At 40.3% G+C, this 16,643-nt stretch overlaps 1 protein-coding gene across 1 annotated transcript in view; it reads left to right on the forward strand.

Annotated features, from left to right (window-relative positions):
* The window catches only part of spire2 (spire-type actin nucleation factor 2), a 245,752-nt gene that overhangs the window by 170,966 nt on the left and 58,143 nt on the right, over positions 1-16,643 (forward strand). Inside the window, exon 10 of the mRNA XM_034175653.1 lies at positions 4,996-5,114. Coding sequence (XP_034031544.1) covers positions 4,996-5,114 — 119 coding nt within the window. The remainder of the gene's footprint in view (positions 1-4,995; positions 5,115-16,643) is intronic.

Raw genomic sequence — 16,643 nt, forward strand, 5'->3', positions numbered from 1 at the left:
AGGAATATTATAGTAACATATTATATAATAACAAAAACAATATTAAAGGAATATGGGATATATTAAATAGCATTATCAAAAATGGTAATAAAAAACAGAGTTACCCTCAGTATTTCATTGATAATAATGTCAAGAAGGAAAATAAGGATGAGGTAGTCAACGGTTTTAATAATTTTTTTGTAAATATTGGACCAAGCTTGGCAGAAAAAATTCCCGATTCCCAACCTGAGGATTGGGATAATAATCTCATAGAAAGAAATCCCTGTTCAATGTTCCTCACAGCAGTGGATGGAAAAGAAATTATAGACATTGTGAATAATTGTAAATATAAAACATCTACCGATTTAAATGAAATTGATATAGTGGTGGTAAAACAGGTCATTGAATGGATTGTAGAACCATTAACATACATCTGTAACTTATCATTTCAAACCGGTTAATTTCTCAATCAAATGAAAATAGCTAAGGTTGTGCCGCTGTATAAGACTGGGGATAGATACCACTTCACAAATTATAGACCTGTTTCTTTGCTTCCACAATTTTCCAAATTATTAGAAAAGTTATTCAATAATAGATTAGACAAATTCATAAATAAACATAAATTACTTACTGATAGTCAATATGGATTCAGAGCACATAGTTCAACATCACTTGCATTAATAGAATCAGTTGAGGAGATTACAAACGCCATAGACCACAAATTACATTCAGTTGGAATATTTATAGACCTTAAAAAGGCTTTTGATACAATCAATCATGACATATTAATCAATAAACGTGAACAGTATGGGATTAGGGGGTTGGTGTTGCACTGGGTGAGAAGCTACTTAAGTAACAGAAAACAGTTTGTGAAGTTGGGGGAATATACATCATCATGCTTGGACAATGCTTGTGGCGTCCCACAGGGGTCAGTATTGGGTCCAAAACTGTTTCTAATTTATATAAATGATATTGTCAAGGTTTCCAAAATATTAAAATTAGTATTATTTGCAGATGACACAAGCATTTTTTGTTCAGGGGGGGATTTGCAGGAGTTACTGAGGAGGATCAGTATAGAAATGGGAAAATTGAAAATATGGTTTGACAAACAAATTATCATTAAACTTAAGTAAAACAAAATACATGTTATTTGGCTATTGTAATACAGACATACAGGTTCAGTTACAAGTCGAGGGGGTAGATATTGAAAGGGTACATGAAAATAAGTTTCTGGGGGTGATAATAGATGATAAGATAAACTGGAAGACTCATATAAAACATATACAAAGTAAACTGTCAAGAAGCATTTCAGTTCTAAACAAAGCGAAACATATTCTGGACCACAACTCACTCCGCATTCTTTACTGCTCACTGGTTTTACCATATTTACAGTACTGTGCAGAGGTATGGGGTAATACTTATAAAGGTACAACACAATCACTATCAGTAATGCAGAAAAGAGCTATAAGAATTATTCATAATACTGGCTATAGAGATCATACAAATCCACTATTTTTACAATTCAAATTCTTAAAATTCACAGACTTGGTTCATTTTCAAACAGTACAAATTGTGTATAAAGCAATAAACAATTTACTTCCAGCAAATATTAAAAATATGTTTTTTAACAGATCAGGGGATTGCAGTCTGAGGGGGAAATTTAATTTAAAGCATCAGTGGGCACGAACAACATTAAAAGGTTTCTGTATTTCTGTCTGTGGGGTGAGGATGTGGAACAGATTGGGAGTGGGGCTCAAGCAATGTCCAAGCATGAACCAGTTCAAACAGCGGTACAAAAATATGTTTTTTTTTCTAGGTATAGGGAGGAGGAAGGGTAATGAGGGTTAGGGTGTTTTTGTTTTTTGCTTCGGCTTGTAAATATATAGTATTTTGTATGTAAGTAGGTATGTGTAGGTGTATATTTATGTTTGTGTATATATATGTATATGTGTATATGTGTATATATGTGTATGTATGTTGATGTGTGTATGTATATATATATATATATATATATATATATATATATATATATATATATATATATATATATATATATATATATATATATATATATATATATATATATATATATATATATTGATATCGGTTTAGGTGTGTAGGAATCTATGTGTATATGTGGCAAAGGGTATTACTGGTTGTGGGGAAGAAGGGGTAGGGATAAATAAGCTGATGCTTCACCCTACCCCTTTTCGGACATGTTGGGTACACAGTAGGAACTTTTTTGTTGTTGTCTTTACTGATCTATCTTGTAATTGTTGTTATATCAAATGTTCGAAATAAACAGTTTTCATTCATTCATTCATTCAAGACAACACATATACATTTGACATTGTTTATGTGCACTAAACTTCAAACAGTCCGTTTTCCAAATTGAGGCGATGTGAGTGTGTGGTAGCCGCTGCAACTGGAGTCGTGCTGCCTGCCAGCTTGGGAAGAACGGGAGCCTGCCGCAGGGGGGGCAGGAAGGGAGGTAAAGGGAAAAGCTGGAGCATGCTTCAGTCCATGTGTAAGTCAGTTTATTGTGTTTGTGGGTTGAGATAAGAATGGAGCCGAATAATCTCACCAAGGCCTGAATAAATTCCTCTGGAGGTAAACAGTTGGTAGTTTGTCCTTGAGGCTAGATAAGCCTGGAGTGTTGTAGCTGAGCAATGAAAAACACTTTTTAACAGTTCCACTTGAACAACCAAATCCCAATTATGAATTGAGAATATTCCCAAGTATGAATTAAGAATATTCACCGGCCTCCGAAACCTTCAGCTTCAACTGCAAGGCACGCATCAGCTCCAAGGCACACATCAGCTCCAAGGTGTCATCCAATTTGCGTCTGAGCAAATTGGCACTTTTTCAAATTGGCATTTAGCACTAATTATTGGAACACAAAATTGGTTTGGTAAGCTCATTGACCCTTGGCCTTTTTACACAGGTGAATCCAATCATGAGAACTGGTATTTAAGGTGACCATTTGCAAATGTTTCCCCTGTTTGCATCTCTTCTAGTGAGTGGCAACATGGGAGCCTCTAAACAACTTTCAAATGACCTGAAAACAAAGATTGTTCAACATCATGGTTTAGGGGAAGGATGCAAAAAGCTATCTCAGAGATTTCAGCTGTCAGTTTCAACTGTGAGGAACATAGTGAGGAAATGGAAGACCACAGGTACAGTAGTAGTTAAGGCCCAAAGTGGCAGGCTAAAAAAAATCTCAGATGGACTGAAGCAAATGATGGTGAAAACAGTCATAGTCAACCCACAGACCTCCTCTAAACACCTACAACATGATCTTGCTGCAGATAGCGTCTCTGTGCATCATTCAGCTACACAGCGCACTTTGTACAAAGACATGCTGTATGATGCTGTAATGCAGAGGAAGCCTTTTCTGCATACATGCCACAAACAGTCGCTTGACGTATTCTAAAGCATATTTGGACAAGCTAGCTTCATTTTGGATTAAGGTGCTGTGGACTGATGAAACTAAAATTTCATTATTTGATCATAACAAGGGGTGGTATGCATGGCTGAAAAAGAACACAGCATTCCAAGAAAAACACTTGCTACCTACAGTAAAATTTGGAGGTGCACGGTTCCATCATGCTGTGGGGCTGTGTGGCCAGTGCAGGTACTGGGAATCTTGTTAAGGTTAAGGGTCACATGGATTCCAGTCAATATCAGCAGATTCTTGAGAACAATGTTCCTGAATCAGTGACAAAGTTGAAGTTGCGCCAGGGCTGAATCTTTCAACAAGACAACGACCCTAAACACTGCTCAAAATCTACTAAGGCATTCATGCAGAGGAACAAGTACAACGTTCTGGAATGGCCATCTCAGTCCCCAGACCTGAATATTATTGAAAATCTGTGGTGTGATTTTAAGCGGGCTGTCCATGCTCAGAAACCAACAAACCTGAGATGTTTTGTAAAGAGGAATGGTCCAAAATACCTTCAACCAGAATCCATACTCTCATTGGAAGCTATAAGAAGCATTTAGAGGCTGTTATTTCTCCAAAAGGAGGATCTACTAAATATTGATGTATTTTTTTCTGTTGGGGTGCCCAAATTTATTCACTTGCCTAATTTTGTTTAAATAATTATTACACACTTTCTGTAAATCCTATAAACTTCATTTCACTTGTCAAATATCAGTGTTTGTCTGCTATATGATATATTTAACTGAATGTTTTGATCAAAACAACCAATGATTTATAAAGAAAAATCATGGAAATCATCAGGGCCGCCCAAACTTTTATATACAACTGTATTTCCACTTCCTTGAAAAATCACATTGCAAGTTGCCCTTCATGCGTCTTGAAAACGATGACAAGTGGCGCTTATCACACACACAGACTCTTAAAGGGAGACTCACACACGCTGAATTCTGTCAGAGACGCATTATAGGACAATTTTCAGATGTGTAAATAATCATAATTGATCTTTGTAGGTTTTATCAGTTGATATCGATTATCGATATGCAGCTGGTCTGCTCTGTGTTAGCCTGATCCCGTCAGATCTCAGAAGCTAAGCAGAGCAGGACCTGGTTAGTACTTGGATGGGAGACCTCTTTGGAACACCAGCGGCTGTGTTTGTTTCTCCGTGTAAAACTGGAGTTGCATCAAGAAGGGCATCCAGTGTAAAAATTGTGCCAATTACCGATGTAGATCTGGTTGTATCCGCTGTGGCGACCCCGAACAGAACTGGGGGCAGCAGAATGAACAACAACAACATTGATTATCGATATGTTCCCGATTTAACTGAGTATGCCTAAAGTGAACATTTGTTGATTTATTTATTTTAATGATGTTTGTCATTTAAATGATCAGAGGTTGACCATTTTGTTATTTCAGATACTTTATCACAAAAAAGTTACCGACACCAACATATAATACTTGCAAGTATGGGGGCGGGGGGTAATTTTGAGAGCTTGATCACAGATCTCTAATTTTTTTCTCTTGATTCTTTTCGTTAATTGTCGTCGTTGCATCTTTTGTTTCTGATCTGACTCCAGCATCCTTCCCCCCTCCTGGCTGGGCGATGCCCTCTTCAGTCCTCCATTCAGTTCAGGGGAGCACAGAGGGATCTGAATCAATGCAGCGCTGTCAGGCTGGAGAGGAGCACCAGTGGATGGTGAGTTACAGTCACAGCTGGCACTGGACAGCTTTGCTCTTTGACTTACAGAATTTCCACTGCTGTGACCTTTGTCTTTTCACAGTTTATCGTACTGACCCTAATATGAGACGGACCTGAGTACGGCATGATCCCAATCTTTTTTCCAAGAAAAATAAAAATTTTTCTGTAAAACCAAATCATTTTTTGTTTTGTTTTTTTGTTTGTTTGTTTGAGTGGTGCAGTAAACCAGTGATTCTCAACCGGGGGTGCCGTGATCGATGGTCAGGGGTGCCGTGGGTAGGGCTGTCACAATTATTAGAATATTCGTCAATCGCGATTATTTTTCATATTAGTTTTTATTTTTCATATTCATGATTACCGTGAATTATTTATTTTATCCACAAAGCATAAAACGACTCAGAATCTGATGTCATTGTGCTGCAGCCTCGCTCTCATCTTAAGGCGGGACAATAACAAGGAGGCTGACGGCCGATTAAAACAGTGCCGTCTTCTTCAAAAGCCGTCTAAAATGCTGAGCTGTCGGTGTGTGTGTCTGTGCCTGTGTGTGCGTGCGCGCAGAGTTAACAGGCTGCAGACTGCGAGGGAGGGGGTGGGTGAGGGAGATTCCTGAATGCAGGCGCAACGCGTTCAGTGTGCAGCGAGCGCGAAGCAGAGAGAGGATTTTAACCCGAGTGAACATGTTAACAAAACGAAACCGTGAAGCTGCTTTTACTTCTCTCTGAACTTTCTCTAAAGGTGTGATTCTGCCGTTACCGTCCTGTTCACACCATGTGCGCGTCGTATGCTGAATTTATGAGATCATGAGTTGAAATAAACGGTCAAATATCTTTAAAAACATATTTAAAAAATGAGAATATATGAATGAACTGAGCCACAAAAAAAAACAATGTTCAGACGCACAGATCACAAAAAGCAGGTGAGAACTCTGAACTTTAACAGCTGTTATTTTCCAAAGGTATTTATTTGTTCAGTCTTGAGCTTAATGCAGTGTTTAAGCACAAAACATGACTGATGATGAGAAACAATTTCAGAATTGCAACAGAAACAACCACAATTCAGAAAAAGTTGGGACTGTATGTATGTTCTTCCAGAGTTGTGTAATTATACTACAATAGTAGAATATAAAGAAGGGAAAAAAAGAAAAAAAATAGACAATATATTCGTCAATCACAATTATTTGTCTGACAATTGATCGTCTCCAGAAATTCCTAATCGTGACAGCCCTACTTGAGATCAGAGCACAAAATGCTTGAGGATTTTCGAAATGCGGTGTTTTCTGTATCGATTTTCTATTGCGATAATTTGGTTTTGCGCAAAACCAGAGGTAATAGAATTATAATATTATTTTGGTTGGTGGTGTGCCGCAGGATTTTGTAAATATAAAAAGGGTGCCGCGGCTCAAAAAAGGTTGAAAATCACTGCAGTAAACAGTACAGACTTGCCTACTTAGGCTCAGCTGATCATTATGTCAGTCAGTTTACCACAAGTGGAACATTATGTGGGTAAATCCACAGAAGCCCCTCAGAGATAGAAACAATGGAGATTTTAAGAGTTTAAAAAATTGATTTGAGAGACACAAATGGAGAAAAATCAATAGAAATATGTTGGGTTTATCCCAACGCTGTCGCTGGGTGCTGGGTTGTTATGTAAAATGCGTGAACTCTGCAGCAGGACGTCTGTCAGCAGAAAAATGAACATAACCAGTGCACGGTGTTGTGTGATTCTGCTGCTCCCTTTAGTAAGATAAAATCTGTCCTGGTGCAGTCCAGGAGTATTAGTTGATGCAACACGTCGATGCATCCACCACACCATGTCTCCACCTCTTGAAAGTAAACATCAATCTGCCACTGCCATTTGAAGCTTGGAGTGCCCCCTTCCAGAGCCACTGGGTCTTCAACACTGAGGCACCTGCAGACCTGCCAACCTGTACACATTTTTATCCCCCCGGTATGAAATACAGTAGGGGGGGGGGATATAGTAATCAGCATACATATTCATATATATATATATATATATATATATATATATAATGTCCTGGTGGTCAGGAGGATATTTAGCGTAAGTGTGTACTTGGGTCCTGACACTTTGTATTACTGATTTGTGGGGACATTTCATCTCCTGATGACTCGTTTGTACCAGGCCCACAGTTTAACATCAGCATTCAGTATGTTCATGGGTGATTCTTAGACTACGGGCACTTTTATGTCCTTTGATCATATTTTATGAAAAAAGAAAAAAGGGGAAATTTCACACTTTTATAGTTATCTTTACAATGAAAGTGTTTTAAGAAATTTGTTCTAGTAGTCTTTTTTCAGCATCATTATATGCAAATATTGCCGTTTTGTGCTTGTCCCACACCCAGACTTTTGATTTTCAATGATAAAAATGAATAGTAAAAAAAACGTTTTTTCTAATGTTTTAAAATATCTCTGAATAAAATATCAGTAAAATAATCAAAACATAATTGGTGTATTCAATGTCATACAACTGTTGTGATTTTTTTAAACCAAATGTAGTTGTCCCACACTATTGCCGTAATTTCCACCACAACACTGTAATGTCCCTTTAAAAAGTTTGTATAAAAGATTGTTTGGGTAGTTTCTATGGAGATAAACAGTGACATCAGAGCACATGTCTGACATGGAGGGAATTTTGACTTCATCCATCAACTTTTGAAGAAAAGCCAAAGTAAATATCGCTTGAAATGAAAATATTTTTATTGTATGTAATTTCCAAACATGCCGTAACATCAACTCAGTTTGTAAATTAGTTGTTTTTTTAATGCACAGAGATGTATTTTGGATGCACAAAATGCTAGAGACCACTTCTTAGCTAATATGTGATGTTAGCATAGATTTTTCCCCAAAATACTGTCAGATTGTAATTTCCACCACCATAATTTCCACCACATTGCATTCTTTGGTGGAAATTACAATGGTGTGGTGTGGTGCGTGCAGGCGCAATTCATAGATCCCATACACTGCCCTTACTCTCTCACACAATCATCTCATGGTCTCCCCACACATTCAGCCTATGCACACTCTACATCAGTGACAGTTAAGATGGAAGTATGGAAAGAAATCTGCAAAGTTTGGCCTTGAATAACATTCACACACACACACACACACACACACACAAACACATTGCTTAGCTCAGAAAATGATGAGTAATCAGAATGATTCAATATCTCATCCTAATGTCTTAAGGTTTACTTAATTGCAAGTTCACATGATGGCTGTGTTGTGACGTTTTCTTTCTTTATTGTGTATGCTGTTCCCAACCCAATGACTTGTGTTCTCATCCTGACAACTCCAGTGGCTGCCTTATTTTGTTTGTTTGTTTTTAGTGTTCCTGAATAACCATTCACTTGCCAACAATGGGCATGCTCTATTGGCCAACAGTGGTCATGCTCTCTTGGCCAACAATGGTCATGCTCTCTGGATAAACCTCCGTCTGTGTGTTCAGAATACTTTTCGTGATACTGTCAAGATTACTTTTTATGTACGGTTTCAAAATACTGTTCATGTTGTATCAAATATATTATATGAAATTTATATGAAGTTGTCTTTTTTGAAAAGAAAGGTTCAAACATACTAAAATAATTTGTTGAATAGAACTGGGTGCTTCATAAAGTTTTAAAATAAAAGGTTTGTTTTCTATATGGTCCATTCATTGTAATTTCCACAACGTAATTTCCACAACGCCTTGTGATTTCCACCACCCCATTTGTTTTTAAATAAATAGTTACAAAATTCTAATCACTCATTAAAAACCTCTGCGTAATTTATGAGATAATGTTCCACTTCAATTAAAAACACAAGTAGTTACACCTTGAAATGTATCTTACCATTCCAGTGCTATATCTCAGGTTGTGGCGGATGTAAGATTCGCATTTTGTCCTCATCACAATTCATTTACCTAATCCATAAATGTATGTGTTTTACAATATAGGCATAAACAGGTAAAACTCTATATGAAATTGGTCTTCCAGTGAAAAAACATTATGTGTATCATAGTATTTTAAAATAAATGACAAATATTTACATGTGATGGAAATTACATTTGTGCAAGCTAAGTTGGGAAATCTGTTAAAAAAAAAAACAGCAATTTGTCTTATAATATCAGTGTGTCCTCTTATGAATCATCAAACTAGACTAGTTATGCTTACCTATTACACTGTGACAATTTATATTTTCACAAGTTTTTCCTCTTCAAGTTCACAAGGCCAATAGTGCCCCTAGTTAAAGAATCATGATTTGTGGCTCAAAGGCACACAAAAAACAATCAAGTCAATTATTGAACAGTTGTGCAAGCCGACAGCTCGTCTTCTTCTGCCTTTTCCTCTGACGTATGAACCCATGAAACAGATTCAGAGGCTTCAGTGTGGCTCCCCTCGCTGAGTGCACACACTTCACCTAAAAGATGGAATCAGATGTGTTTGGAGATGAGTAAGTTTCACTGCATATTAACAATGAAAGTGTTCTTCCATAAGCCTACATTACTGTTCTGTGTCCTGGATTCAAACTACAGTGTTTGCACTTTCAATAAATACATCCAGTCTGCAGCTGCACATCAGACGTGACTAAATCTGGCAGCCCAGTATTGATCACTGATCTGAATGAACAGCGTTTGAAGCTCCATGTGCTGAGCCCGACCGTGTCATGATCCAGATTGCCGTAGTACCTTGCTAGCACATACAGTGGTGTCACACACAGCTAGCAATTGCTCAACATTAAGTCTGGTGTTGAAAAAAAATTAAGTTGACCAAATGGGGGAAAAAAAAATCACAGAGCTGTTTAGATATGAAAATATAAAACTGCATCATTTAAGGGTCATTTGGTGTCACAACCAAGCGGCTCCCAAGCTTCACGAAAAGCTTCATTCATTTAATGTGAAGTGTCATAGTAACCTCTTCTGGCTGTTCCGATTAGGTATCGCTCATCAACATACTGACATCTACTGGACAAATAATTTGTCGGACAATTACTTAAAATATTAAAAAAAAAATTTTCTCCAGCATGTATTAATTTTTGCTGGTGTGTCTGTTGGTTTGGTATGTCTTGTCTGGTGTGTCTGTTGGTTTGGTGTGTCTTGTCTGGTGTGTCTGTTGGTTTGGTATGTCTTGTCTGGTGTGTCTTGTTGGTTGGCGTGTCTTGTTGGTTGGTGTGTCTTGTTGGCTGGTGTGTCTTGTTGTTTGAAGTGTCCGTTGGTTGGAGTGTCCGTTGGCGGGTGTGTCTGTTGGTTGGTGTGTCTGTTGGCTGGTGTCTGTTTTTTTTTATTTTTTTTTTTATTATTATTATTTGAGCCACTTGCGTGCAGTTTTGTCCATTTGTTTTATTTTTTTCCCCCGTCAGGCGGGTGTGTCTCATTGGCTGGTGTGTCTCGTTGGCTGGAGTGTCTCGTTGGCTGGAGTGTCTCGTTGGCTGGTGTGTCTCTTGCTTGCCTCTACTGGTGGTTGGCTCTCACTGCGGTATTGTATCACTTCCTGTTCCGGAGCACAGCGGTGTTTTTCTGTATCTGTTAGCTGTTTAATCTGCGCAGTTAGATTGATCTAGTTATCTAGATTACGATTTGTTTCCAAGTGTAATCTTTACGTGCCTTAACTAAAGCACTCCTTCTGCTGAATCACCTCTAAATTATTTACACATTATTCACTTTGCGTGTTTTTAGGAATCCGCTATCTTAGCGTAGATACTAGCTCTTAACCGATTTAGCATGGCGGCTTCTCCTGTCTCTCCCGCACTTTTCTGCTCTGGGTGTGAAATGTTTAGTTATTCCTCGGCCTCCTTTAGCAGTAATGGTACTTGTAATAAGTGTAGCTTATTCGTAGCTTTGGAGGCCAGGCTGGGCGAATTGGAGACTCGGCTCCGCACCGTGGAAAATTCTACAGCTAGCCAGGCCCCTGTAGTCGGTGCGGACCAAGGTAGCTTAGCCGCTGTTAGTTACCCCCTGGCAGATCCCGAGCAGCCGGGAAAGCAGGCCGACTGGGTGACTGTGAGGAGGAAGCGTAGCCCTAAACAGAAGCCCCGTGTACACCGCCAACCCGTTCACATCTCTAACCGTTTTTCCCCACTCGACGACACACCCGCCGAGGATCAAACTCTGGTTATTGGCGACTCTGTTTTGAGAAATGTGAAGTTAGCGACACCAGCAACCACAGTCAATTGTCTTCCGGGGGCCAGAGCAGGCGACATTGAAGGAAATTTGAAACTGCTGGCTAAGGCTAAGCATAAATTTGGTAAGATTGTAATTCACGTCGGCAGTAATGACACCCGGTTACGCCAATCGGAGGTCACTAAAATTAACATTAAATCGGTGTGTAACTTTGCAAAAACAATGTCGGACTCTGTAGTTTTCTCTGGGACCCTCCCCAATCGGACCGGGAGTGACATGTTTAGCCGCATGTTCTCCTTGAATTGCTGGCTGTCTGAGTGGTGTCCAAAAAATGAGGTGGGCTTCATAGATAATTGGCAAAGCTTCTGGGGAAAACCTGGTCTTGTTAGGAGAGACGGCATCCATCCCACTTTGGATGGAGCAGCTCTCATTTCTAGAAATCTGGCCAATTTTCTTAAATCCTCCAAACCGTGACTATCCAGGGTTGGGACCAGGAAGCAGAGTTGTAGTCTTACACACCTCTCTGCAGCTTCTCTCCCCCTGCCATCCCCTCATTACCCCATCCCCGTAGAGACGGTGCCTGCTCCCAGACCACCAATAACCAGCAAAAATCTATTTAAGCATAAAAATTCAAAAAGAAAAAATAATATAGCACCTTCAACTGCACCACAGACTAAAACAGTTAAATGTGGTCTATTAAACATTAGGTCTCTCTCTTCTAAGTCCCTGTTGGTAAATGATATAATAATTGATCAACATATTGATTTATTCTGCCTAACAGAAACCTGGTTACAGCAGGATGAATATGTTAGTTTAAATGAGTCAACACCCCCGAGTCACACTAACTGTCAGAATGCTCATAGCACGGGCCGGGGCGGAGGATTAGCAGCAATCTTCCATTCCAGCTTATTAATTAATCAAAAACCCAGACAGAGCTTTAATTCATTTGAAAGCTTGTCTCTTAGTCTTGTCCATCCAAATTGGAAGTCCCAAAAACCAGTTTTATTTGTTATTATCTATCGTCCACCTGGTCGTTACTGTGAGTTTCTCTGTGAATTTTCAGACCTTTTGTCTGACTTAGTGCTTAGCTCAGATAAGATAATTATAGTGGGCGATTTTAACATCCACACAGATGCTGAGAATGACAGCCTCAACACTGCATTTAATCTATTATTAGACTCTATTGGCTTTGCTCAAAAAGTAAATGAGTCCACCCACCACTTTAATCATATCTTAGATCTTGTTCTGACTTATGGTATGGAAATTGAAGACTTAACAGTATTCCCTGAAAACTCCCTTCTGTCTGATCATTTCTTAATAACATTTACATTTACTCTGATGGACTACCCAGCAGTGGGGAATAAGTTTCATTACACTAGAAGTCTTTCAGAAAGCGCTGTAACTAGGTTTAAGGATATGATTCCTTCTTTATGTTCTCTAATGCCATATACCAACACAGTGCAGAGTAGCTACCTAAACTCTGTAAGGGAGATAGAGTATCTCGTCAATAGTTTTACATCCTCATTGAAGACAACTTTGGATGCTGTAGCTCCTCTGAAAAAGAGAGCTTTAAATCAGAAGTGTCTGACTCCGTGGTATAACTCACAAACTCGTAGCTTAAAGCAGATAACCCGTAAGTTGGAGAGGAAATGGCGTCTCACTAATTTAGAAGATCTTCACTTAGCCTGGAAAAAGAGTCTGTTGCTCTATAAAAAAGCCCTCCGTAAAGCTAGGACATCTTTCTACTCATCACTAATTGAAGAAAATAAGAACAACCCCAGGTTTCTTTTCAGCACTGTAGCCAGGCTGACAAAGAGTCAGAGCTCTATTGAGCTGAGTATTCCATTAACTTTAACTAGTAATGACTCCATGACTTTCTTTGCTAACAAAATTTTAACTATTAGAGAAAAAATTACTCATAACCATCCCAAAGACGTATCGTTATCTTTGGCTGCTTTCAGTGGTGCCGGTATTTGGTTAGACTCTTTCTCTCCGATTGTTCTGTCTGAGTTATTTTCATTAGTTACTTCATCCAAACCATCAACATGTTTATTAGACCCCATTCCTACCAGGCTGCTCAAGGAAGCCCTACCATTATTTAATGCTTCAATCTTAAATATGATCAATCTATCTTTGTTAGTTGGCTATGTACCACAGGCTTTTAAGGTGGCAGTAATTAAACCATTACTTAAAAAGCCATCACTTGACCCAGCTATCTTAGCTAATTATAGGCCAATCTCCAACCTTCCTTTTCTCTCAAAAATTCTTGAAAGGGTAGTTGTAAAACAGCTAACTGATCATCTGCAGAGGAATGGTCTATTTGAAGAGTTTCAGTCAGGTTTTAGAATTCATCATAGTACAGAAACAGCATTAGTGAAGGTTACAAATGATCTTCTTATGGCCTCGGACAGTGGACTCATCTCTGTGCTTGTTCTGTTAGACCTCAGTGCTGCTTTTGATACTGTTGACCATAAAATTTTATTACAGAGAATAGAGCATGCCATAGGTATTAAAGGCACTGCGCTGCGGTGGTTTGAATCATATTTATCTAATAGATTACAATTTGTTCATGTAAATGAGGAATCTTCTTCACAGACTAAAGTTAATTATGGAGTTCCACAAGGTTCTGTGCTAGGACCAATTTTATTCACTTTATACATGCTTCCCTTAGGCAGTATTATTAGACGTGTTGCTTAAATTTTCATTGTTACGCAGATGATACCCAGCTTTATCTTTAACTGAAGTTATTGTACTTGGCCCCACAAATCTTAGAAACATGGTGTCTAACCAGATCCTTACTCTGGATGGCATTACCCTGACCTCTAGTAATACTGTGAGAAATCTTGGAGTCATTTTTGATCAGGATATGTCATTCAAAGCGCATATTAAACAAATATGTAGGACTGCTTTTTTGCATTTACGCAATATCTCTAAAATCAGAAAGGTCTTGTCTCGGAGTGATGCTGAAGAGCTAATTCATGCATTTATTTCCTCTAGGCTGGACTATTGTAATTCATTATTATCAGGTTGTCCTAAAAGTTCCCTAAAAAGCCTTCACTTAATTCAAAATGCTGCAGCTAGAGTACTGACGGGGACTAGAAGGAGAGAGCATATCTCACCCATATTGGCCTCTTTTCATTGGCTTCCTGTTAATTCTAGAATAGAATTTAAAATTCTTCTTCTTACTTATAAGGTTTTGAATAATCAGGTCCCATCTTATCTTAGGGACCTCATAGTACCATATCACCCCAATAGAGCGCTTCGCTCTCAGACTGCAGGCTTACTTGTAGTTCCTAGGGTTTGTAAGAGTAGAATGGGAGGCAGAGCCTTCAGCTTTCAGGCTCCTCTCCTGTGGAACCAGCTCCCAATTCAGATCAGGGAGACAGACACCCTCTCTACTTTTAACATTAGGCTTAAAACTTTCCTTTTTGCTAAAGCTTATAGTTAGGGCTGGATCAGGTGACCCTGAACCATCCCTTAGTTATGCTGCTATAGACGTAGACTGCTGGGGGGTTCCCATGATGCACTGTTTCTTTCTCTTTTTGCTCTGTATGCACCACTCTGCATTTAATCATTAGTGATCGATCTCTGCTCCCCTCCACAGCATGTCTTTTTCCTGGTTCTCTCCCTCAGCCCCAACCAGTCCCAGCAGAAGACTGCCCCTCCCTGAGCCTGGTTCTGCTGGAGGTTTCTTCCTGTTAAAAGGGAGTTTTTCCTTCCCACTGTAGCCAAGTGCTTGCTCACAGGGGGTCGTTTTGACCGTTGGGGTTTTACATAATTATTGTATGGCCTTGCCTTACAATATAAAGCGCCTTGGGGCAGCTGTTTGTTGTGATTTGGCGCTATATAAAAAAATTGATTGATTGATTGATTGTGTCTGTTGGCTGGTGTGTCTCGTTGGCTGGTGTGTCTGTTGGCTGGTGTGTCTCGTTGGCTGGTGTGTCTGTTGGCTGGAGTGTCTCGTTGGCTGGAGTGTCTCGTTGGCTGGAGTGTCTCGTTGGCTGGAGTGTCTCGTTGGCTGGAGTGTCTCGTTGGCTGGAGTGTCTCGTTGGCTGGAGTGTCTCGTTGGCTGGAGTGTCTCGTTGGCTGGAGTGTCTCGTTGGCTGGAGTGTCTCGTTGGCTGGAGTGTCTCGCGTTGGCTGGTGTGTCGCGTTGGCTGGTGTGTCTCGTTGGCTGGTGTGTCTCGTTGGCTGGTGTGTCTCGTTGGCTGGTGTGTCTCGTTGGCTGGTGTGTCTCGTTGGCTGGTGTGTCCTGTTGGCTGGTGTGTCCTGTTGGCTGGTGTGTCCTGTTGGCTGGTGTGTCTTGTTGGTGGGTATGACTTTTGGTTGGTATGTCTGTGGCCTGGAGTGTCTGTTGGTTGGTGTGTCTGTTGGTTGGAGTGTCTGTTGGTTGGTGTGTCTGTTGGTTGGAGTGTCTGTTGGTTGGTGTGTCTGTGGCCTGGAATGTCTGTTGGCGGGTATGACTTTTGTTTGGTATGTCTGTGGCTTGGAGTGTCTGTTGGTTGGCGTGTCTTGTTGGTTGGAGTGTCTGTTGGTTGGTGTGTCTGTTGGTTGGTGTGTCTTGTTGGTTGGTGTGTCTGTTGGTTGGTGTGTCTTGTTGGCTGGTGTGTCTTGTTGTTTGAAGTGCCCGTTGGCTGGTGTGTCCGTTGGCGGGTATGTCTGTTGGTTGGAGTGTCTGTTGGTTGGTGTGTCTGTTGGCTGGTGTCTGTTTTTTTATTTATTTATTTATTTTTATTATTATTTGAGCCACTTGCGTGCAGTTTTGTCCATTTGTTTTATTTTTTTCCCCCCTCAGGCGGGTGTGTCTGTTGGTCGGTGTGTCTCGTTGGCTGGTGTGTCTCGTTGGCTGGTGTGTCTGTTGGCTGGTGTGTCTCGTTGGCTGGAGTGTCTCGTTGGCTGGTGTGTCTCGTTGGTTGGTGTGTCTCGTTGGCTGGAGTGTCTCGTTGGCTGGTGTGTCTCATTGGCTGGAGTGTCTCGTTGGCTGGTGTGTCTCGTTGGCTGGTGTGTCTCGTTGGCTGGTGTGTCTCGTTGGCTGGAGTGTCTCGTTGGCTGGAGTGTCTCGTTGGCTGGAGTGTCTCGTTGGCTGGTGTGTCTCGTTGGATGGTGTGTCTCGTTGGCTGGTGTGTCTCGTTGGCTGGTGTGTCTCGTTGGCTGGTGTGTCTCGTTGGCTGGTGTGTCCTGTTGGCTGGTGTGTCCTGTTGGTGGGTATGACTTTTGGTTGGTATGTCTGTGGCCTGGAGTGTCTGTTGGTTGGTGTGTCTGTTGGCTGGTGTCTGTTGGTTGGTGTGTCTGTTGGTTGGTGTGTCTGTTGGTTGGTGTGTCCTGTTGGCTGGTGTGTCTGTTGGCTGGTGTCTGTTGGTTGGTGTGTCTGTTGGTTGGTGTGTCCTGTTGGCTGGTGTGTCTGTTGGCTGGT

The sequence above is a fragment of the Thalassophryne amazonica genome, chromosome 8 (genome assembly GCF_902500255.1).
Source record: "Thalassophryne amazonica chromosome 8, fThaAma1.1, whole genome shotgun sequence".
Classification (NCBI taxonomy): Eukaryota; Metazoa; Chordata; class Actinopteri; order Batrachoidiformes; family Batrachoididae; genus Thalassophryne; species Thalassophryne amazonica.